The following is a 22,773-nucleotide window of genomic DNA, read 5'->3' as shown; positions in this document are numbered from 1 at the left end:
GTTACCAAAGGGAAGGGGTAAGAGATGGGAATAAAAAAGTACAAAAAATATATATAAAAATGCATTAATCCAAAGGTAAAACTGTAAATCAAAATTTAGAATGTAATAAAGACTAAAAAGCACCCAACCTGTGTGGCTCCGTGGTTGAGCACCAACCTATGAACCAAGAGATTAACGATTTGATTCCTGGTCAGGGCACAGGCCTGGGTTGTGGGCTCAATCCCCAGTAAGGGGTATGCAGGAGGCAGCTGATCAATGATTCTCTCTCATCATTGATGTCTGTCTCTCTCTCTCTCTCTCTCTCTCTCTCTCTCTTTCTCTCTGAAGTAAATAAAAACATTTTTTTAAATAGAAGAAAAAAATAAAAGGACAGCCCGACCAGCATGGCTCAGTAGTTGAGTATAGACCTATGAACCAGGAGATCATAGTTCAATTCCCAATCAGGGCACATGCCCAGGTTGTGGGCTCAAGGCAGCCGATCAATGATTCTCTCTTATCATTGATGTTTCTATCTCTCTCTCCCCTCTCCCTTCCTCTCTGAAATCAATAAAAATATATTTTAAAATAAAATAAAAAGGCAAGTTTCCTGATTAAGCATTTTGAAATTAGTTATCTAAACTCAAAAAATTTTGCCCTAGCTGGTTTGGCTCAGTGGATAGAGCGTCGCCTGTGGACTAAAGGGCCCCAGGTTTGATTCCGGCCAAGGGCACATGCTGGGGTTGCGGGCTCGATCCCCCAGTAGGGGCCATGCAGGAGGCAGCCAATCAATGATTCTCTCTCATCACTGATGTTTCTATCTCTCTATCCCTCTCCCTTCCTCTCTGAAATCAATAAAAATATATTTTTAAAAAATAAATAAAATAAACTCAAAAAAACATGAGCAATTGTCCCCTCAGGCCCGACATGCGGCTCTCACCTTGAGGGTGGCTCTTCCACAAAATACCATGGCCTGGGCGAGTCTATTTTGAAGAAGTGGTGTTAGAAGAAGTTTAAGTTTAAAAAAATTGGCTCTCAAAAGAAATTTCAATCGTTGTACTGTTGATATTTGGTTCTGTTGACTAATGAGTTTGCCGACCACTGCCCCAGGCTATTAATCAGGGAGAAAACCAGTTTACAAATAAACAAAACCTAAGGCCACCGTTTTAATATACAGACACCTATCCAATTTAAATAGGCTTTGAAGAGCTATGATTCATTTCCAGGCCATAACTGCTTTGATATTTCTCGTCTCACTCCCTAAGAATAGTAACATTCACAACCTTCATCATTTCGTCCCTTCATTCCAAGCCATGACTGAACACTGACATTATCAGGGAGTCTAAAGAGGGGTGTACATAATCAACCAACCTTCTTTAGCTCATTGTGTAGCAAGGCAGAAAATGAGGTCATGGGACAAAGAGTTACTTGATATAAGCTTGATCAGATGGACAAGAAGCCAAATTTTCTAAGAAGGAAAAAAAGGACTAAACTACAAGAATTATCAGAGAAAAAGTTAACTTCATACAACACAATACAGCCAGAAAAGATCAAGTCAGTGTTCTGTTTGCTCACAGTAGAGACAGCAAGGGGAACAATCCAGTGGCATAGATGTAAAGTAGTACATGATCCAAAAAATGTTTTCTTGACAAGAAATTCTGAAATGTTCTAAATTAAATTAAAGCAGCTGGACAGTGAGCAGAGGAACAGAACAGTCATCCTCCTGTTAACAGCCAATAACCAGCTAACAAAGAACTGTTCATACCTGTGGACTCCCTACTAACTCCCAGCGGGCTATTTCTGAGATGATCCCAGAGAGAATAGGCAGGTACCACAGAACCCCAGGGGCCTCTGCTTCTTATTTCTGTGGCAGGCATGGTAGTGCTTTCTACCTTCCCATGTGCTGGTGGTTTAGACTTGTACCCCAGGCCGGTACTCTCTTTTGGCATTGGCTTAATAAAACCTTTAAGAAAAACTTTCAGCTGTGAAAGTTCTTTAACACTCTGAAATTCATCTTCTTACCTTCAGCTGAGGCTGACAGAATCTTCTTACATACACTGACAACACTCATTCATTCAGCAAATACAGTCAAACCTCAGTTTTTTGAACATCTACCATCTCAAACAATTTGGTTCTTGACCAAATTGTTCACAGAAAAAATGTCTCGGTTGTCGAACAAAACTTTGGTTCTCACTTGACAACCCTTTCATACCTGTATGATCAGTCACGAATTTTTCAGGCAACAAACAAAAGAGAGAATGCACAAGTATGAGTCAACTTACTGCTAAACCTCATGTTGTTAACATCTCAGTAAATTGTGCTGTGAATATTTTTGTGTTTTTTTGCTTTTGTTCCTACTTATTATTATTAAACTAGAGGCCCGGTGCACGAAATTCGTGCACGGAGGGGGGTTGTCCCTCAGCCCAGCCTGTACCCTCTCCAATCTGGGACCCCTCAAGGGATGTCCGACTGCCCGTTTAGGCCCGATCCCTGGGATCGGGCCTAAACGGGCAGTCGGACATCCCTCTCACAATCCAGGACTGCTGGCTCCCAACTGCTTGCCTGCCTGCCTTCCTGATTGCCCCTAACCGCTTCTGCCTGCCTCTCACAATCCAGGACTGCTGGCTCCCAACTGCTTGCCTGCCTGCCTTCCTGATTGCCCCTAACCGCTTCTGCCTGACAGCCTGATCACCCCCTAACCACTCTGCTGCCAGCCTGTTTGCCCCCAACTTCCCTCCTCTGCTGGCCTGGTCACCCCTAACTGCCCTCTCCTGCAGGGTTGATCACCTCCAACTGCCCTCCCTTGCAGGCTTGGTCCCTCTCAACTGCCCTCCCTTGCAGGCCAGGTGCCTCCCAACTGCCCTCTCCTGCTGGCCATCTTGCGGTGGTGATCCTGTGTCCACATGGGGGCAGGATCATTGACCACATGGGGGCAGCTATATTGTGTGTTGCAGTGATGATCAATCTGCATAGTACTCTTTTATTAGATAGGATAGAGGCCTGGTACAGGGGTGGGGGCCAGCTGGTTTGCCCTGAAGGGTGTCCCTGAGCAGGGTGGGGTACCCTTGGGGCATGGGGCGGCCTGAGCGAGGGGCCTGTGGTGGTTTGCAGGCCGGCCACGCCCCCTGGCAACCCAAGCGGAGGCCCTGGTATCTGGAATTTATTTTCCTTCTACAATTGAAACTTTGTAGCCTGGAGCAGAGCCAAGCCTGGGGCTCTCTCCGAGGCCCGAAGCCATTTGTGTTGGGGTTATAATTGAAACTTTGTTGCCTTAAGCGGGTGGGCCTGGCCAGGGTGTGTGGAAAGCTTTGCTTCCCCTGTTGCTGGCGGCAACCCTGCCCTGCTCTCTCAAGCTCCATTCTGCCGCTGTTTGTTTGAATTTGTTTACCTTCTATAATTGAAACTTTGTAGCTTGAGTGGAGGCTTAGGCCTGCAACGGCTGGCAGAAAGCTTGGCTTCCTCTGTTACCTAGGAAACCTTGCTCTCTGTGGCTGAAGCCATCTTGGTTTGGGTTAATTTGCATGCTCGCTCTGATTGGATGGTGGGTGTGGCTTGTGGGTGTGTCGGAGGTATGGTCAATTTGCATATTTGTCTATTATTATATAGGATACTTGCAGTAAGTCACCATGGGGTTCTAAGAAGGTAAGTGACAGCAACAAAATGAAAGTTGTGAGAACAATGATAGAGCTTAGAAAAGAAATAATTGTAAAGTATGACATGTAAAGTTGTTCATGTGTATGATCTGGCCACCAAGTATGGCATGACAAAATCGATGATTAGCAACATCCAGAGTGCTGATGTTGCTAAGGATGTGAAAGTGCTCACGAAACAATGATCACAAGCAATTAAAGAGGTAGAAAATTGTTGATTTGGATCAATGAAAAGCAGTTAGCCAGTGATTACATTTTGGAGGCAATGCTAATATAGAAAAGAGAAGATGCTGCGTCTGACCTCCTGAAAGACCCCTGAAATGAGCGCTGAAGTGATTAGTTTAAGGCTAGTAGTGCATGGTCCGATAAATTTAAGAAAAGAAGTGGCATTTGTAGTGTAATGAGGCATGGGGAGGCTGCCAATTCTAACAAAGTAGCTGCTGATAATTTTGTGACAGAACTTCGAGAACACATAGAGGCCGAGGGATCTGTTCCCCAACAAGAGTTCAACTGTGATGGCCCTAACAGGTTTGGCTCAGTGGATAGAGCGTCGGCCTGCGCACTGAAGGGTCCCAGGTTCGATTCCGGTCGAGGGCATGTACCTTGGTTGCGGGCACATCCCCAGTAGGGGGATGTGCAGAAGGCAGCTGATTGATGTTTCTCTCTCATCGATGTTTCTCTCTATCCCTCTCCCTTCCTCTCTGTAGAAAATCAATAAAATATATATTTTTTAAAAAAGAGTTCAACTGTGATGAAACAGGCCTCTTCTGGGAGAAAATGTCAAAGAGGACCTACATCACACAGGAGTCACTGTCAGGTCACAAGCCAAGGAAGGATAGGCTGACGTTATTGTTGAGGGAATGCAATTGGGGACTTTAAATTGATGCCTCTACTTGTCTACTATTCTGAAAACCCATGTGTTTTCAAGAAAAATGTCATGAGAAACACGGTGAATGTGATGTGGAGGGCTAATACCCAAGCTTGGGTAATCATGCAAATTTTTTATTGAGTAGATTCATGAAGTGTTTGCCCCAAGTGTGAAGAAATACCCCCAGAAAAAACAACTGCCACTCAGGCCACTTCTTGTCATGGGCAAGGCTCCTGCCCGCTCCACGCTGGACACTGAGTTGGTGGAGGAGCACAGCTTTATCACTGTCGGGGTCTTGCCACCTAATACAATACCTCTCATTCAGCCCATGGACCACCAGGTCACTTCTAATCTAAAGAAACTCCACACAAAGGAACTGTTTCAGAGGTGTCTTGAGGTGACCTCTGAAAAAATTTAACCCAAGTGAGGAATATTTTAATATCCTCCCTTGCTTGAGACTCACAGACAAAGCCTGGGGGGAGTGTCTTCCAGGACCATGCAATCAGCCTGGAAGAAACTGCGGCCTAAGCCTGTTGCTGAACGACTCGGAAGGCTCTGAGGGTGAGCCTGTCTGCTGTGGAGGAGATTGTGTCTCTGAGCAGGTCCACGCACGGTGACGATGTGGAGGTGGAGGACCCAACACTGAGCTGACCACAGAGGAACTCCAAGACCTTCGTAGGGAGCAGCAACAGATGGCAGCTGAGGAGTTCTCATCAGAGGGGGAGGGAAGGAAGTATATTCCTACTTCACTAATCAAGGAAATGCTTGGGAAATGGGAAGAAATGCAAAGTTTATTGAGAAATATCAACCTGACAAATAAGTAGCAAACTGTGCAATAAACTTTTCAGTGACAGTGCAGTGCTTCACTTCAGGCAAGTCTTACATCGCAGGCAAAAACCAACCTCACTGGATAGGATTTTAGTGAGACAGAAGCCCAGTGAGCTGAAGCAAGTTCTAGAGGAGCAAAGAGATAAAAAGGAGAAAGAGCCCTAGAACAGCTACATTCTAAGAAGCACTGTGCTGGGGGGGGGGGGGGGGGGGGGGAATCCTGGAATTAAGAGTCAATTAAATCACACACAAAGTGCATATTTTGATATAATCACACTTAGGGAAGTAAATGCATATAAAACAAACTTCTCTGAATATCCTAATCTTAAATTCTTAGCCTCTAAATAAGGATTGAGCAACGCTACAGAACATCCTAAGTGGTTAAAAGAAATAAATCTAAAGTTAAACAAAACTGGACTGGAAACACAGAGTAACAAACCAGCTATGAAATGTTGGGCAGGTCATTTCATCCATGAAATAGTGCCTGGAACATAATAAATTTAAGTTTCTAACAAATTATAGATTCTAATAAACTCCTCTAAGTAATTTTAATGTGGAGCATTTATCAAGCCACAGTCCACAAAATTTTTATTAATCAGTGGTCTGTTCAGAAAATAAATAAATAAATCTGGAAAAGGCTGAATTAAATGGTATTATTAAGCATGTTGCTTCACTGAATGACTTTTTTAGAACCATTAATATGCTATTCTGTGTCATAATAGGAAACTTTTGCTAACCAGACTTTTATATTGCATAAAGCAGTTCAATTTTAAAATTAAAAAATTAGGAACCCACATAAAATTGTGAAATTTATTTTGCCAAGTAAAAGTACTTTTTTAAAATCACAACCTATCAGCATCATTCCATGCTAAAGTATTAGTTTAAAATAAAAAAGGAAGGAAGAACAGGCCTTTTGTCCTAGCTGATGTGGCTCAGTTGGTTGGTGTCTTCTTGTGTACTAAAAGGTTGCTGGTCCAATTCCCAGTCAGGGCACATGCCCAGGTTACAGGCTCGACCCCCAGGAGGGGCCCTGCCGGAGGCAGCCAGTGATGTTCCGCTCTCACATCGATGTTTCTCTTTTCCTCTCCCTCTCCCTTCCTCTCTTTCTAAAAGTCAATAAAAACTATATTTTTTAAAGAAGAACAGGCCTTTCAATTAGATTAAATAACAGACTTCTAAATAATTCAATGCTCTCCTTTCTACCATGTGCCCATGGAACAATCCCAGAACTTCTGATGCACACCATATAATACTTGGAATTCTAGAGTAAACCTTCTGTCAATGAGAGAAGAATTTTAAAAGTATGATCTAATTCACTTCAGGGACATTCAGGTCAGGAAAGGTCACATACAAACTGGACTGATGAAAGTAGCCATTGACCATTACCCAGTAAGAATATAGTGAGTTAACTGAATAGAAATTTAAGAATAAAAGAAACAGCCCTGGAGAAACCAAGATGGCAGCATAGGTAAACACCTGAACTTGCCGCCTCGCACAACCACTTCAAAACTACAACTAAAAGACAAAACGGACATCATCCAGAACCACAGGAAGGCTGGCTAAGTGGAAATTCTACAACTAGAAGGAAAGAGAAAAGCACATTGAGACTCAGAGGAGCTGCGGAAGTAAAGTGCAGAGGTACAGAGGCACGCGCGCACGCGCGCTGAAAGGACTGGCAACTGAGTACGCGGCTGGCTTTTTCAATCTAGAGGGAGACACAAGCTCCCAACTATTCTGAACTCCAGTTCCGGGCGAGACTCTGGGGACCCAGACTCATAGAGGGAGAAACTGGACTGTCTGGCATCGGGCGGAACACGAGGGCGGCTTTCTCTCAGAGGTGCTTGTAGCTATTAACCAAGGGACACTGAGACCCAGGGGCCTCTTAGGGCAGGGCTGATGGGAAGCCATTGCTGTTTGCTCCGCCCCGAGACTCCGCCCCATCCAAGCTGTGCATAGAGGTGTTTGCATATGAATGGCCTGGTCCTTTGAAATCTAACCTTACATAACAAACTGCAGCTGAGTCAGAGAGACCCAGAACATCGAAAAAGAAAGCCAAGGCCCCACAGCAGCTTGCAATGCTTCACAGCTGGGCCTCATCTAGGCACCTCCAAACCCCAAACAAAGAAGAAGAATCTGCAGATCTCTCCATAGCCCCTGCTGGGTAGCCTCAGGCAGAGCTAAATTAGCACCTCCTTGGAGATCCAAGAGCCAGTGTACCCAGGGGTCAGAGAAGGACCATCCAGTTTACACCTCCTCAGACCCATAAGGGACACACTCAGGGGGCAGGCTCAGTGAGCACTAAAGCCCCACTGAAGCAAGTCTTGCCTCATAAGGGTTTCTCCAGCACACAAGTTCTCCTATCATAGACACAGATGATCCTCACAGCCAACTGGCCTGGAGGTCAATTCCTCCCAGTGATACCAACAACAATCAAGGCTTAACTACAACAAGACTGTGCACATAGCCCACAAAGGGGTGCACCAAGAGTGTCCACCTCAGGTAACAGGGGAGGCTGAGCCACTGGGCCCTATAGGACAACTAGCACACAAAGCCACTCTATCAACACAGGGAAGCAGCCAAAATGCAGAGAAAAAGAAACAGGTCACAAATATCAACAGAAGTGGAGGAAAGCAAACTACTGGATATAGAGTTCAAAACCACGGTTATAAGGTTTTTCAAGAATTTTCTAGAAACCGCCGATAAATTTAGTGAGTTCCTCGAGGATATGAAAAAGGACCAACTAGAAATTAAGCATACACTGACTGAAATAAAAAATAATACACAGAGATCCAACAGCAGACTAGAGGATCACAAGAATTAAGTCAAAGATTTGAAATACAAAGGAGCAAAAAACACCCAACCGGAAAAGCAAAAAGAAAAAAGAATCCAAAAATATGAAGATAGTGTAAGGAGCCTCTGAGACAACTTCAAGCATACTAACATCCAAATTATGGGGGTGCCAGAAGAAGAGAGAGAGCAAGATACTGAAAACCTATTTGAAGAAATAATTACAGAAAACTTCTCCCACCTGGTGAAAGGAATAGACAAACAAGTCCAGGAAGCACAGAGAACCCCAAACAAAAGGAACCCAAAGAGGACCACACCAAGACGCATCATAATTAAAATGCCAAGGGCAAAAGACAAAGAGAGAATATTAAAAGCAGCAAGAGAAAAACAGTTAGTTTCCTACAAGGGAGCACCCATTTCATTGTCAGCTGATTTCTCAACAGAAACTATTCAGGCCAGAAGGGAGTGGCAAGAAATATTCAAAGTGATGAATAGCAAGAACCTACAACCAAGATTACTCTACCCAGCAAAGTTATCATTCAGAATTGAAGGGCAGATAAAGAGCTTCACAGATAAGAAAAAGCTAAAGGAGTTCATCACCAACAAACCAGTATTATATGAAATGCTGAAAGGTATTCTTTTTTTTTTTTTTTAATATTTTATTGATTTTTTACAGAGAGGAAGAGAGAGGGATAGAGAGTTAGAAACATTGATGAGAGAGAAACATCGATCAGCTGCCTCTTGCACACCCCCTACTGGGGATGTGCCCACAACCAAGGTACATGCCCTTGACTGGAATCGAACCTGGTACCCTTGAGTCCGCAGGCCGACGCTCTATCCACTGAACCAAACCGGTTTCGGCTGAAAGGTATTCTTTAAGAAGAGGAAGAAGACGAAAAAGATAAAGATAAAAATTATGAACAACAAATACATATCTATCAAGTGAATCTAAAAATTAAGTGAATAAAAAATCTGATGAACAGAATAAACTGGTGAATATAATAGCATCAGGGGCATAGAATAGGAGTGTACTGACAATTCTCAGGGGGAAAGGGGTGTTGGGGTGCGGGAAGAGACTGGACAAAAATTGTATACCTATGGATGAGGAGAGTGGGGGGGGGGGGGGGCAGATAAGGGCAGAGGGTGGGGTGTGAACCGGGTGGAGGGGAGCTATGGAGGGAAAAAAGAGGAACAATTGTAATAATCTGAACAATAAAGATTTATTTTTTTTAAATTAAAAAATAAATTTTTTAAAAAGGAACAGCCCTAACTGGTTTGACTCAGTGGATAGAGCGTCAGCCTGCGGACTCAAGGGTCCCAGGTTCGATTCCGGTCAAGGGCATGTACCTTGGTTGCGGGCACATCCCCAGTACAGGTCTGCAGGAGGCAGCTGATCAATGTCTCTCTCTCATCCGATGTTTCTAACTCTCTATCCCTCTCTCTTCCTCTCTGTAAAAAATCAATAAAATATATATTTTTTAAAAAGAATAAAAGAAACAAGAGATATTTATAAAATAGTCCTAAAAAGGAAATTATCCCAGACCAAATTTACCTGTCAATGAATCCCAAGTCTTCTAAAAAATGACATTTTAATTTAATCAACATTATCAGAATTAAGAATGTATGCCCTACCCGGTCTGGCTCAGTGGATAGAGCATTGGCTTGTGGACTGAAGGGTCCCAGGTTCAATTCCGGTCAAGGGCACATGCTGGGATTGCGGGCTCAATCCCCAGTTGGGGGTGTGCAGGAGGGCAGCCGATCCATGATTCTCTCTCATCACTGATATTTCTCTCTCTCTCTCCCTCTTCCTTCCTCTCTGAAATCAATAAAAATATATTTTTTAAAAATGTATGACTTTGCATTATGATGTCCTCAATCCTAATGGTCTTAACCCTTTGCACTCGCTTGCTTTTTTCTCGATTCCTTTATTCTAATGCTAACTGTGTCGAGTCACCCTCAACATCCGAGTGCAAAAGGTTAAGATTGTTTACTATAGTCAAAAAAGAGAATATAGTTTGTAACTCGTAAAGGAGGTTCATTTCAGAAATAAAATTTAAGTCCGAATAAGGATAATTCAGTGAACTACAGAACAAAATTCCCTTACACAAAATCCAAAAATATCCAAAAGCTCAAATCACTAAACCACAGATAAGTAATAAATATAACTAATTTTACAGAAGGGAAAACTAAGGCGCCTGTAAGATTCAATAATTTGTTTAAAGATTAAAACTTTTTCCCCTACAGTGCTATAATATTTATATATAATTAATAAAATCAATAAAAGCACCTATTGAAAGAAAGGGCTGGTAACAGTTGCAAAATAAGGGCTCATGATTAGTTCCACAGCTGGCAGCCAGATGGTTTACTCTGAAAGCCCTTTCCTAACATTTTAAACATAGCTCAAACCTAAAATGGGCAAAAAGGTATTTGCTCTAATCTTGAGATAGCTATATTACTTTAATGTTTAAACACAAAGTCAAAAGGAACAGAAAATACTTACATACTAATTCCACTACTCATTTCCCCCAACATTTTATGAATATCATTACTTCCTCCTGAACACAAAAAAAGTACTAGCACGGCTCCTGGAATATAGTAGGTACCAATAGTTACTGAAAGAATGCAAAGAGATTACTGATATTGCATGATCTAGTGCCTATTACTAAAAGGTTATTATCAAACGTAGAGATTTCAAAGTGCTATACTTCCTAAACAGAGTGTTTGTGTGTGTGCTCAAAGAAAACATCCAGACTCAATTACACTCAAGAATAAAAATAGACATACCTCTGGATCCTTTGTAGATGAAACAGACCTATGTTACACTGCTAACCTAATTTAAAACCTTGGGAACTCTGAATCTGCTCATCTAGTATTATATATTACAACAGGATGCTACTGTAATATTAAAACAAGTCTCCCTCACTGAATCAGCACATATACTTGGCACAGAATAATAAACCAATAATTTTAGTGATGAATAAAACCACACTGAAAAATTTAAGGAATTAAACACTGTCATAATTCTCACTTATTAATATTACTTTCAATTAATATTACTTAACAGAGTTAAGTAATCTAAAAAATGCAAATTTAAGACTAGCAACGGCCCGGCCAGTTTGACTCAGTGGTGGAGCGTCTACCTATGAACCGGAGGTCATGGTTCAATTCTGGTCAGGACACATGCCCTGACCAGTTCAAGCTCGATCCCCAGTGGGGGGCATGCAGGAGGCAGCCAATTGATGGTTCTCTCATCATTGATGTTTCTGTCTCTCCCCCTTCTCCCTTCTTCTCTGAAATCAATAAAAATAAATTTTTTTCTTTAAAAACAAGCAATTAAAGCTAACTTGCTGAATTTTCCTTTTACATGTTATTAAACAAAAAGTAAATATAGCATTATAGTTTCGTACTACACAGGCAATCAAAATGTAATTTTTTCAAACCAACAAGTTCAAGGTATAAAATTTCCATTCCTCAACCTAACTTGTCTTTAACTAAAAAACATTAATTCCTCTAAATATTCAACAGTGAATATATAAGATCAGAACCTAATTACTGGCACTATAAATTACAATCAGGGAACCATCAGCTTAATAAATGTGTCTGAGGATAAAAGTACTTCAGACTATCACTTAAATTACAGAAGATTCAGCCCTGACCGAAGTGGCTCAGGTCAGAGTGTCGGGGCCAAGCACTGAAAGGTCGTGGCTCAATTCCGGTCAAGGACATGTACCTGGGTTGCAGGTTCACTCCTGGGCCCATCAGTGCAGGTGCCGGAGGCAACCAATCAAGTATATCTCTCACATCAATGTGTTTCTCTCTCTCTCTCTCTCTCTCCCTGCCCCACTTCCTCCGTCCCTCCCTGCCTTCCATTCCCTCTAAAAATCTATGGAAAAAATATCCTTGGGTAAGAATCAAAAAAACAAGAGGCTCCAACTCTGCAGTCCATTGCTGTGAGCCAACCTTTTATTTTTTGTTTTATGAACACTATTACCCCCATGATTTTCAACATTTACAAAAGCAGAAAGAGGCAAGAAGAAAAAGCCTACAAGTATAATTTCTTCATTCAACAAATACTTACTGAATGAATATTATGTACCAGGCACTGTTCTAAACACTCATGGGAAACAAAGTAGCAGTAAGGGTAGTGAGGACGTGAGAAATTTAAATGCATATAGAAAAAAATGGTCTACAGGAAAAGTAAACCAAGTTTAAAGGAAAAGGACTGAATCTTGCAGCATGTGAAAAGTACTAGGCTAAACTACTACATAATAAGAGAGAAGAAGAGCAACCAATGGAAAATGTTTTCTGAGAAGACTAGAAGGCATTCTCAATGAAGACAATACAATTATCTCGAGGACATTCTGAACATCTATTGAATTGTTTTGGTTGTCATAGCTATAAAGAAATGCTACTGACATTTAATGTGCAAAGGCAGGAAAGCATAAAAAATTCCAACACAAAGAAATGTCTCCAGGGGAGAAACCAAGATGGCGGCATAGGTAAACACCTGAACTTGCTGCCTCGCACAACCACTTCAAAACTACAACTAAAAGAAAAAACGGACATCATCCAGAACCACAGGAAGGCTGGCTGAGTGGAAATTCTACAACTAGAAGGAAGAGAAAAGCACACTGAGACTCAGAGGAGGTGCAGAAGTAAAGTGGGGAGGTATGGAGGCACGGGCGCAGAGAGGACGCGGTTGTCTTTCTCAATCGGGAGGGAGACACAAGCTCCCGACTGCTCTGAACTCCAGTTCCGGGCGAGACTCTGGGGACCCAGACTCATACAGGGGGAAACTGGACTGTCTGGCATTGGGCCGGAACACGAGGGCGGCTTTCTCTCAGAGGTGCTTACAGCGATTACCAAGGGACACTGAGACCCGGAGGCCTCTTAGGGCAGGGCTGAAGGTCAGCCATTACTGTTTGCTCCGTTCTGTTGGTTCCATGAGACCCCACCCCACCCAATTTACAACCCAACCCCAGCTGTGCGCAGAGGCTTTTGCATATGAATAGCCTGGCCCTTTGCAATCTAAAATTACCTAACAAACTGCAGCTGAGTCAGAGAGACCCAGAACTTCCAAAAGAAGGCCCAAGGCCCCACAGCAGCTTGCACTGCTTCACAGCTGGGCCTCATCTGGGCACCTCCAAACCCCAAACAAAGAAGAGGAATCTGCAGATCTCTCTGTAGCTCCAGCTGGGTAGGCTCAGTCAGAGCTAAATTTGCACCTCCTTGGAGATCCAAGAGCCAGTGTACCCAGTGGTCAGAGTGGGACCATCCAGATTACAACTCCTCAGATCCATAAGGGACACACTCAGGGGGCAGACTCAGTGAGCACCAAAGCCCCACTGAAGCAAGTCCTGCCCCATAAGGGTTTTTCCAGCACAGAAGTTCTCCCGTCGTAGACACAACTGATCCTCACAGCCAACTGGCCTGGAGGTCAATTCCTCCCAGTGATACCAACAACAATCAAGGCTTAACTACAACAAGACTGTGCACACAGCCCACAAAGGGGTGCACCAAGAGTGTCCACCTCAAGTAACTGGGGAGGCTGAGCCACTGGGCCCTATAGGACAACTAGCACACAAAGCCACTCTATCAACACAGGGAAGCAGCCAAAATGCAGAGAAAAAGAAACAGGTCACAAATATCAACAGAAGTGGAGGAAAGCAAACTACTGGATATAGAGTTCAAAACCACGGTTATAAGGCTTTTCAAGAATTTTCTAGAAACCGCCGATAAATTTAGTGAGTTCCTCAAGGATATGAAAAAGGACCAACTAGAAATTAAGCATACACTGACTGAAATAAATAATAATACACAGAGATCCAACAGCAGACTAGAGGATCGCAAGAATTAAGTCAAAGATTTGAAATACAAAGGAGCAAAAAACACCCAACCGGAAAAGCAAAAAGAAAAAAGAATCCAAAAATATGAAGATAGTGTAAGGAGCCTCTGAGACAACTTCAAGCATACCAACATCCGAATTATGGGGGGTGCCAGAAGAAGAGAGAGAGCAAGATATTGAAAACCTATTTGAAGAAATAATTACAGAAAACTTTCCCCACCTGGTGAAAGAAATAGACTTACAAGTCCAGGAAGCGCAGAGAACCCCAAACAAAAGGAACCCAAAGAGGACCACACCAAGACGCATCATAATTAAAATGCCAAGGGCAAAAGACAAAGAGAGAATATTAAAAGCAGCAAGAGAAAAACAGTTAGTTTCCTACAAGGGAGCCACAAAACGACGTACGTCAAGTCCGACGTAACCCGAGGACTGTCTGATATACATGTCTATCAGTAGAATTAAGACTAGAACTAGCCTTCTACCCATAAGAATACATATATCTTATTTCTAGATCCTTGGGGGGGAATATATTTACTGACACTGTATGTTCAAACTTCATGTGGCAATACATACATTTTGTACCACTGAAGTCTTTTAGAACTCACAACACTAACACCACTACAAAAAAATCTATCTATATATATAAAAGGCTAAGTGACCATCTGACCGTCCGACCAGCCAGGAGGTATGACGTGCACTGACCACCAGGGGGCAGATGCTCAACGCAGAAGCTGCTGAACTGCAGTGACTTGGCAGCGGTGGTTTTCGGGTGACGCACCCCGGAACCAGAGAGGAGGGAGCCCGATTCCTCATAGGGCCACCTTCGGCAGTGCGTTATGTTGTTCCTGGGACACTGCCGACCCGAATCTGGCTTACTGCACACTTGCATTTGCGTTCCACACCCTGTAGGACAGCATCTTTGCAGAGTGCCCTCGCACTCCAGGACCCCTCGGGGGATGTCAGACAGCCAGTTTCAGCCCGATCTCCGCAGGTCAGACCTCCGCAGGCCAGACTGAGGGACCTGCTAGAGGGACCCTGCTCACTCCACAGACGCCCTTCGAGCCACGGCGCCCCAGGTGCAGCTGGCTGGCCAGGGAGGGACTACAGGGGGCATGTCCAGCCATCTCACCCAGTCCTGCCCCCGGCCACCACCCAGGACCGCCTGCATTCGTCCCCACACGGGAGCCAGTGCTGCAAGCTGGAAGACCAGAGTGTGAGTTTTCTTTCTTCCCCCTCTCTCCCCGCCCCTCACGCCCTTCAAGTCACAGCACCACCCAGGAATTCTAATTAATTTCCTTTCAATGTGCACGAATCCGTGCACTGGGCCACTAGTGTTTAATAAGCAACTGCTATATAGAACCAGATTGATGATAGATAACCAAGTAGACTTTTCAGCTTAAAGTCACCAATAGCAGACTTTAAGATAATCTAATAATTAAAACCTCTCAAACGCTGCTCAAATTACCGTACTAAGTTCCTTCCCCCAGTTCAACATACTAAGTTGACCTAGACACGGCTATGGGATCTTCCTAAGAATCATGCAACTTAAAAAGTGAGGTCAGTGGGCTTAGAGTTTTAAGAGTCACAAAGTCTTTAAGAAATCTACTTTTCAACTACTCATTATAGATTAGAAAAGTTTTCCTGTATTAGAGCCATGACAAGTATAGCACAATAATGACTTGTGGAGCATCTGATAAAAAGCCAAACTAGAAAACATTACTTATTGATAAGGTTGACATTTTATTAGATCAAAGAAGGTGATATAAGGAGATGGGAGAGGGGAGACAGCCTGCTAGTTCCTTCAGACAGAGCCTCAGAGGTGAGCAATACACTGGCAGTTCTTTTTTTTTTTTTTTAATTATTATTATTATTTTATTGATTTCAGAGAGGAAGGGAGAGGGAGAAAGAAATAAAAACATCAATGATGAGAGAGAATGGATTGGTTGGCTGCCTCCTGCACACCCCTTACTGAGGGTCGAGCCCGCAACCTGGGCTTGTGCCCTTGACAGGAATCGAACCAGGGACCCTTCAGTCCACAAGCCAACGCTCTATCCAGTGAGCCAAACCAGCAGTTCTTAATTGGGCTGGTCTCTTACCTGAATTTGAATACTCTGATCTCCATAAAACATGTAAGAACCACCCTCATCAACACCAAAAGTAGTTTACTCTGCATATGATTTATCTCATCGGTTTAATGATGACTACCAGATTCAGTCTCACAAAGTAATACTCCCCGGCCTTGATTTTAGAGGGGAGAAGAGGAGAACAGAGATGGATGGAATGACGCCTTTACATTCTGTGACAAAGCCCTCTGTGCTACTACCCAGTCAGCCCTCAATGTAGCATAGTAATTCCATCCATTTTGACGTTAGGATAATCAGGTGAGGTAGAAGCTTCTAGTGTTTTGAAAATAATTTTAAGTTACTTCATTTCTTTTATCACCTGATGACCCAAAAATATACATTTACTCAATCATATATAAAGTAAACCCTGGGGTTTCAGACCATATAATCAAAACCTCTGATTTCAAAATCCAAATTTAGTACTCACTAAATTTTACTAAAATCATTTTCACTATAAATAACATTCTTAAATAGAGGAAGAAATTTCTAAACCAATACTCACTTGTAGAATGGGGACTTTTTTTGAAATCTAACAGATGACAGTACCAATGAATGTCATTTTCATTTTAAAATTCCCTTCATGGTTTCCCCATATTTTATGTCTTCTTTCTAAATGAAAAAGTTTATCTGAGAAGATCCAAACCAAAGACACATAAAGCTAAAATGAATAATCAGGATTAGGAGTAAGGAGTATTAATTCACCAAATTAACTCAACCAAATGTGGCTTAATCTATATAGCTTCAGGCATATTTCAACCTCTCTCAGAAATTACAGCCAAAACTATTTCTTCTAATACAGACACTAAAGTTATTTGGGCCTCAAGTGCCCATCAGTTGAGTGGATAAAACAGCTGTGGTACATTTCTACCATTGAATACTGTGCAGCAGTAAAAAAGAAGGATCTCTTTCCCTTTGAGACAGCATCGAGGGACCTGGAGAGTGTTATGCTAAGCGAAATAAGCCAGTCAGAGAAAGACAAGTATCACAGGATCTCACTCATGTGGAATCTAATGAACAAAATATATCCAGAGACAGAAGTATAGAAAAACAAAAAACAAAAAACAAGAAGCATAGCAGAGACTGGTGAATCTCAGAGTGAAGGCAGGGGAGGGTGGTTGGGTGGGAAGAGATCAAAGAACTGGTATGCATATACGCCTAACCCATGAACCCAGACTACAGGATGGTGAAGGCCTGGGGCAGGGGTGGGGGCGGGCTAGAAGACGTCAATGGGGGTGGGGGGTGAAGAAGGGGGCTCCAAAAGAACCAAATAAATAAATATATATATAAAGTTGGCATGTTAATCTTTCATTGTAGGACTGACAGAAAAATGATAAAAACCTAAGGATACTTTCAGGGCAAAAGTTGCGTAAGCTATTGCTACAGTCTCACATACTTCCAAATGTATCAAGAAGTGCTATATCCTAGGGACAGGGGAAGGGAGAATCAAGAGTTTTAAAAACCCTGCAACCCAATCCCACTAAACACAATTATGATTCTGCTATGTGGTAAGTTGGCAAGAGATTAGGTACCTGTAAAGCAGCCTTCCCACTGATCAGTTGAAGAAAACTACCCAGCAATAGCTCATTAAAAGCTGATGTAAACTCAATACTCAGCCTTAGGTGTTCAGAGAGGACATATCTCCTAGCAATAGCTCATTGAAAGCTTATGTAAAGCTCAATACTCATCCTTAGGTGTTCAGAGAATGCATTACTCATGGTGATGAGTCCTGTGATCCAACTTGCTCAAGAGTAAAGTACCTTCTTGAGATGCAAAATAAGTCAAGACAAAGAAAAACTTCATTCCTGATAAGTTGGGTCTAGCTACCCTCAAAACATCCAGGTTTCTCACATTTGTCCAGCAGAAGAAACAACACATGCATAATGTATGATGAGTACTTACAAGTAAGTTTTTCAAATTTATATAAAAATTTATTTTTAAAAACTTTTCAATGTTTCCTATACAAACAAAAATCATATTTACTGACTTACCAGTGTTTGAGTTGGTTTTTCAGTAGCAGAGCTACCCACTTACTAATCTGTTCTTTTTTTATTTTTCTGGGAAGTATTTGTGCTTTTTTTTTTTTTTTTTTTTTTTTTTTGCTTTTTAAAAAATATATATTTTATTGATTTTTCACAGAGAGGAAGGGAGAGGGATAGAGTTAGAAACATCGATGAGAGAGAAACATTGATCAGCTGCCTCCTGCACACTCCCCACTGGGTACGCCTGCACACGCCCGCAACCAAGGTACATGCCCTTGACCAGAATTGAACCTAGAGGCCCGGTGCACAAAATTCGTGCACGGGGGGGGGGGGGGGGGGGCGGGGTGTCCCTCAGCCCGGCTTGCACCATCTCCAATCTGGGATCCCTCTCACAATCCAGGACTGCCCCTGCCGACCTGGTCACCCCCAACTGCCCTCCCCTGCAGGCCTGGTTGCCCCCAACTACCCTCCCCTGCAGGCCTGGTTGCCCCCAACTGCCCCCCCCTGCCAGCCTGGTCGCCCCCAACTCCCCCCAACATTGGCCTGGTTGCCCCCAACTGCCCCCCCCGCCAACCTGGTCGCCCCACGCAGCCTGCTGTTCAGTTGTTTGGTCGTCCCTCACTAACCCCCCTGCCAGCCTTGTCACCCCAAGCAGCCTGCTGTTTGGTCGTTACTGTTACTGTAATGGCGTCCTGGACAATTTGCATATTCCTCTATTATTAGTATAGATTGATTTCAGACAGGGAGAGAGATAGAAACAGCAATGATGAGAGAGAATCATAGATCAGCTGCCTCCTGCATGTCCCCTACTGGGGACTGAGCCCCCAACCCAGGCATACGCCCTTGACGGGAATCGAACCTAGGACCTTTCAGTCTGCAGGCCGATGCTCTATCCACTGAACCAAACCAGCCAAGGCTTGACCTGATCATTCTTACAACCAACATTTTCAAGGTAACAGTCTGGGTTAAGGATGTAGAAACGGCCATGAAACTCACTGGCTTATCTATGAATAAAAACTCTACCCCTAACTTCACTGCACCTTTTCCTAAAAACGCATAACTATCTACTAAATGTTTCTCCCTTTCCTACTCAGTATATGCTACAAATTCTCCTTAATTTGAATTTTACCTATCCTGTGGAACTCAATTTAAAATCCATCTCTCACCCTTTCCCTGACCTCACCAATCTCCCCTTTCTCTGAATTCTAAAGCACATATATCCATCTTCATTCACCTTGCATTTTTCCATGTTTGTCTCATCTTTTCTAAAAAACTGTAAGGTTCTTCAGGGCAGGTCCCATATTCCTAGGTATGCCTTAAGGACAGCCAGCAAAGAACCTCTGCGTGTGGGTAAGTATTCTGTCACATTTAACTGCATTAGACCTTCATTGACAAGTCAGGCACCACAAATAATGTGATGCCTCTGGGCACCAAAGTGAGGCTTAGAAAAATACCTAAAGTCTTTCGAATTATCCCTTTTCAAAAGCACTTTACAATGAGGACTTCAGGTGGTAAAAAGAAAAGATGTAAGTTGTGGAAAGTTAGACTGTTTGCTCACCCTTAAAGGTCAATAAGCAAATGACTTAAAAGACCATAAGAGCTAAGTATGGTGACTGATGGATACTGGGCTGTTCGTGATCACTTTGTAAGGTATAGAAATGTCAAAGCACTATGCTATACACCTGAAACTAATGTAACATCGCATGTCAATCGTAGTTTAAAAACAGCTTTACATTGGGGGTGGGGAGGCTCCAAAAGAATCAAGGCCGCAATGTTCAACAAGGCATCACATGTCACTGGTCAGACACATAGTGGACAAATTCCAGACACGCTGTCTGTGGTGAGAGGTCTGGGGGCGCTGATGTCCACTGGAAAAAATCAAGGCGCTTGCTCTTCTCAGCACTGAAATATGGCATAAAGCACACACGGGCACAGATAGGCAGTCAAAACCAAGTAACATACAGTAACAAGAAAATTCTGAGATGTTCTCAATTAAAATTACAGAGGCCAGCGAGTGAGAGAAAGAGATAGAACAATTCGCTTCTTAATAGGTGTGAACCAGCTGACAAAAGACTGCTCACATTCCTCCCATCCCCTGCTGGACCTCCAGGTTAATTTCCAGGTGGCTATTTCCGCAGGTTACCCTAGCCAGGCACCAGCAAGCCAGGAGCCTCAGCTTCTGGTTGACACGTGGGCTTTCCCCAATGCTGCCCACCGCCAACCCACAGGAGGGGACATTTCTTTCTGTGGACTCTGTGCCTACCCCAGACCTGGCCCCACTTCACCGGCTCCCACCTTCCTGCCTGCAGCTCATGAAAACTCTTTCACCCAGTTTACAGCTTTCTTGATGTATAAAAATGCCTGCAAACTCCGAGATGATGGACATGTGATCTTTCCTGCCAAGCTGGTGATTTAGACTCCATGCCCCAAGACCGGCCTGCTTTGGGGCCAGCAATGGCCTAATAAGCCCTTTCTTTTACAAAGATTTCCAGCCGTCTAAACTAACATTTTTTTGTTTCCTAAAATGAAACTGTTGGGGCAAATGGCAAAGAAAGAAAATGCCACGAAAGCCTGAAAAAGCACCGCTTTAGGGGATAAGGCTAAAACGCCCTTTGGTGCTTTTTCACAGGACTCCATTTGGGTGTCTAAGAAATGAGGCATTCGGACTGCACACCTCAGTAGACTTTCTCATGGACTGAATCTGACAGTTAAGTTGTTAGGCAGCCGCCCTTTCGTAAGGCTGACCCTTTAGACTTCTAAGGAGAACTATCCTAACTCCTTCCGAAGGACGAGCCTTCTCCGGGGTGGGTCTCCCTGCAGCAGCCCCGACACAGCCTCGGGTTTGCTCGCCTGCGGCAGAGGCGCGTTCTCCGCCAGCACAGCACTCCCTCTCCGGGGGCCAACAGCCAGCCTGGCAGAAACTGGTGAGAACCGATGTATGTCAGCGGATGCAGCCCTCAGCATTCTGCCCTGGATCTCTTAATGAGAGGCAGACTGGGGGAGGGGGCCGGTAAGGGACGGTGCTCAAGACCCTGGCAGCAGCACAACCAAAATAACCGAGTTGAAACAATGTGTCCTGCCTTCTTCCCAAAGCCATTTCCTTGCACAGCGGCAGGGAGGCGGGCAGCCTGCGGGTCATTAGTCCACGGCTGTTTTCCCTTTTCACAAGCACCCTGCGAGCCACCGAGTAACAAAATCCCTCCCTGCCCCAGTTACCTTCCAACCCTCTCTTCCCCGGGGACAACGGGAAAGGGACTGTCCTTACCAATCCGCGGTTCTGATTCACAGAAGATGGGCGGGGGAGGGGGGGGTGAAAAGTGGAAAAGGAAATAGAGGAAGGTGAGAACAGCAGAAAAGGCGGGGGGGGGGGGCGGTCATCGTGAGAAGGAGCCAAGGTGAAGAAGAAAGAACACTGAGGGGAGCCCTGGCCGGCAGCTCAGCTGGTTAGAGCATCCTGCCCACAGCCAAGGTTGCCAATTCCATCCCCGGTCGGAGCACACACGGGAAGCAACCAATGAATGCACAAGTAAGTGGAACAACAAATCGATGTTTCTCCCTCTCTAAGAAAATCAATCCATAAATAAAAATGTTTAAAAAGAACACGGAGGGGAGAGCTGTCAGGGGAGAACCGGCTAAGGAAGAAGATGGGGGGAGGGGCAGGTAAAGAGAGGGGTTTCGGGGCAGGTGGCGCGTCCGGGGGGCGGGAGGGCGGAGAGGGAGCGAGGAGCCGCGGCCAGAGAACAGTGGGCAGCGGGATTCGGGAGACCGATTTCAGGGGTTTAGGGGGCGCTTCAAACCCCTTCCGGGACTTCGGGGCGTGGGCAGGGGCACGGGGCTCTCACCGGTAGTTTGGGGTTGACCTCGCCCTTGCAAAAGTGGCAGAAAAACCGATGCGCGGCAACGGCGGCGCCGGTCCCGGCCGCCGAGGCCTCCGCCATCTTCCTCTTCCGCCCGGCGGTCCGAGAGGGACGCCGCCTCCCTCGCCTGCCGCTCGCTGCCGGCTGCAGTCACCGCCCGGCCCGCGCTTCCTCAATGCGGCCGCCGCTCCGGGCCCGCGTCAGTCACGTGAGCGCCCGGCCCACGGAGGCGGCGTGGACCCAGGCCCCGCCCCCAGCGTCACAGGCGCCGGAAGGAAAGTCCGCCTGCACCTCCCCCGCGGCCCCTCGCCGGTCCTCCAAACTCCTAGCGAGATGAAAGGAAGAGCGTCCCCGGAAACCACCGAGACTCTGGGGTAGAGTGGCCAAGGTTTCCCCCATTTCCGGGTCCTCCAGGTTGTCCGTCTTGCGAGGAAAGGCCCAGGGCTGTCCCTCTGCCTGGGCGGCAGCGGGAGGCGCTCGCAGCCGAGGAAAACTTGGCGTTAGATTGCGGTGACCCAGAGGTTAGTGAAAACGCTGTCTGAACCCGACGTTCCCTGTCTCTGGACCAAGGAACCCAGTCCCGAACTGGGACCCCTCATGCAGGGAATAAAGAGCCGGGACCAAGCTACTTGGAAGTCCTTTCCGGGGATGGCAGAGGGTCTGGGATGTTTCCCCAAAGACGTGTGGACGGAGATATGAAGCTGAGAGGCAACGACTTGGCTTCTGAGGAATAAAGCAAATGTTTGGTAGCACTTGTGATTTTTCTAAAAAGGAAGCAATTATATAGTCCACTATATATTGTGTCTGCTTTGTCAAGAAGTAGAAATTTCCGAATTAAATACTGCCCTGCAAACAATGTA

The 22,773-nt window shown here is 44.6% G+C and overlaps 1 protein-coding gene across 1 annotated transcript in view; it reads right to left on the bottom strand.

Annotated features, from left to right (window-relative positions):
* Positions 1-22,119, bottom strand: part of RNF115 (ring finger protein 115) — a 70,900-nt gene extending 48,781 nt beyond the window's left edge. Inside the window, exon 1 of the mRNA XM_008153132.3 lies at positions 21,899-22,119. Within this exon, the coding sequence (XP_008151354.1) occupies positions 21,899-21,994 (96 nt within the window). The 5' untranslated portion in view covers positions 21,995-22,119. The remainder of the gene's footprint in view (positions 1-21,898) is intronic.
* Between the last annotated feature and the right edge of the window lie 654 nt (positions 22,120-22,773).

This window comes from Eptesicus fuscus, chromosome 22 (genome assembly GCF_027574615.1).
Source record: "Eptesicus fuscus isolate TK198812 chromosome 22, DD_ASM_mEF_20220401, whole genome shotgun sequence".
NCBI classification, from domain to species: domain Eukaryota; kingdom Metazoa; phylum Chordata; class Mammalia; order Chiroptera; family Vespertilionidae; genus Eptesicus; species Eptesicus fuscus.
The sequence above is the reverse complement of the archived record's forward strand: the minus strand, read 5'-3'. Positions and strand labels throughout refer to the sequence as shown.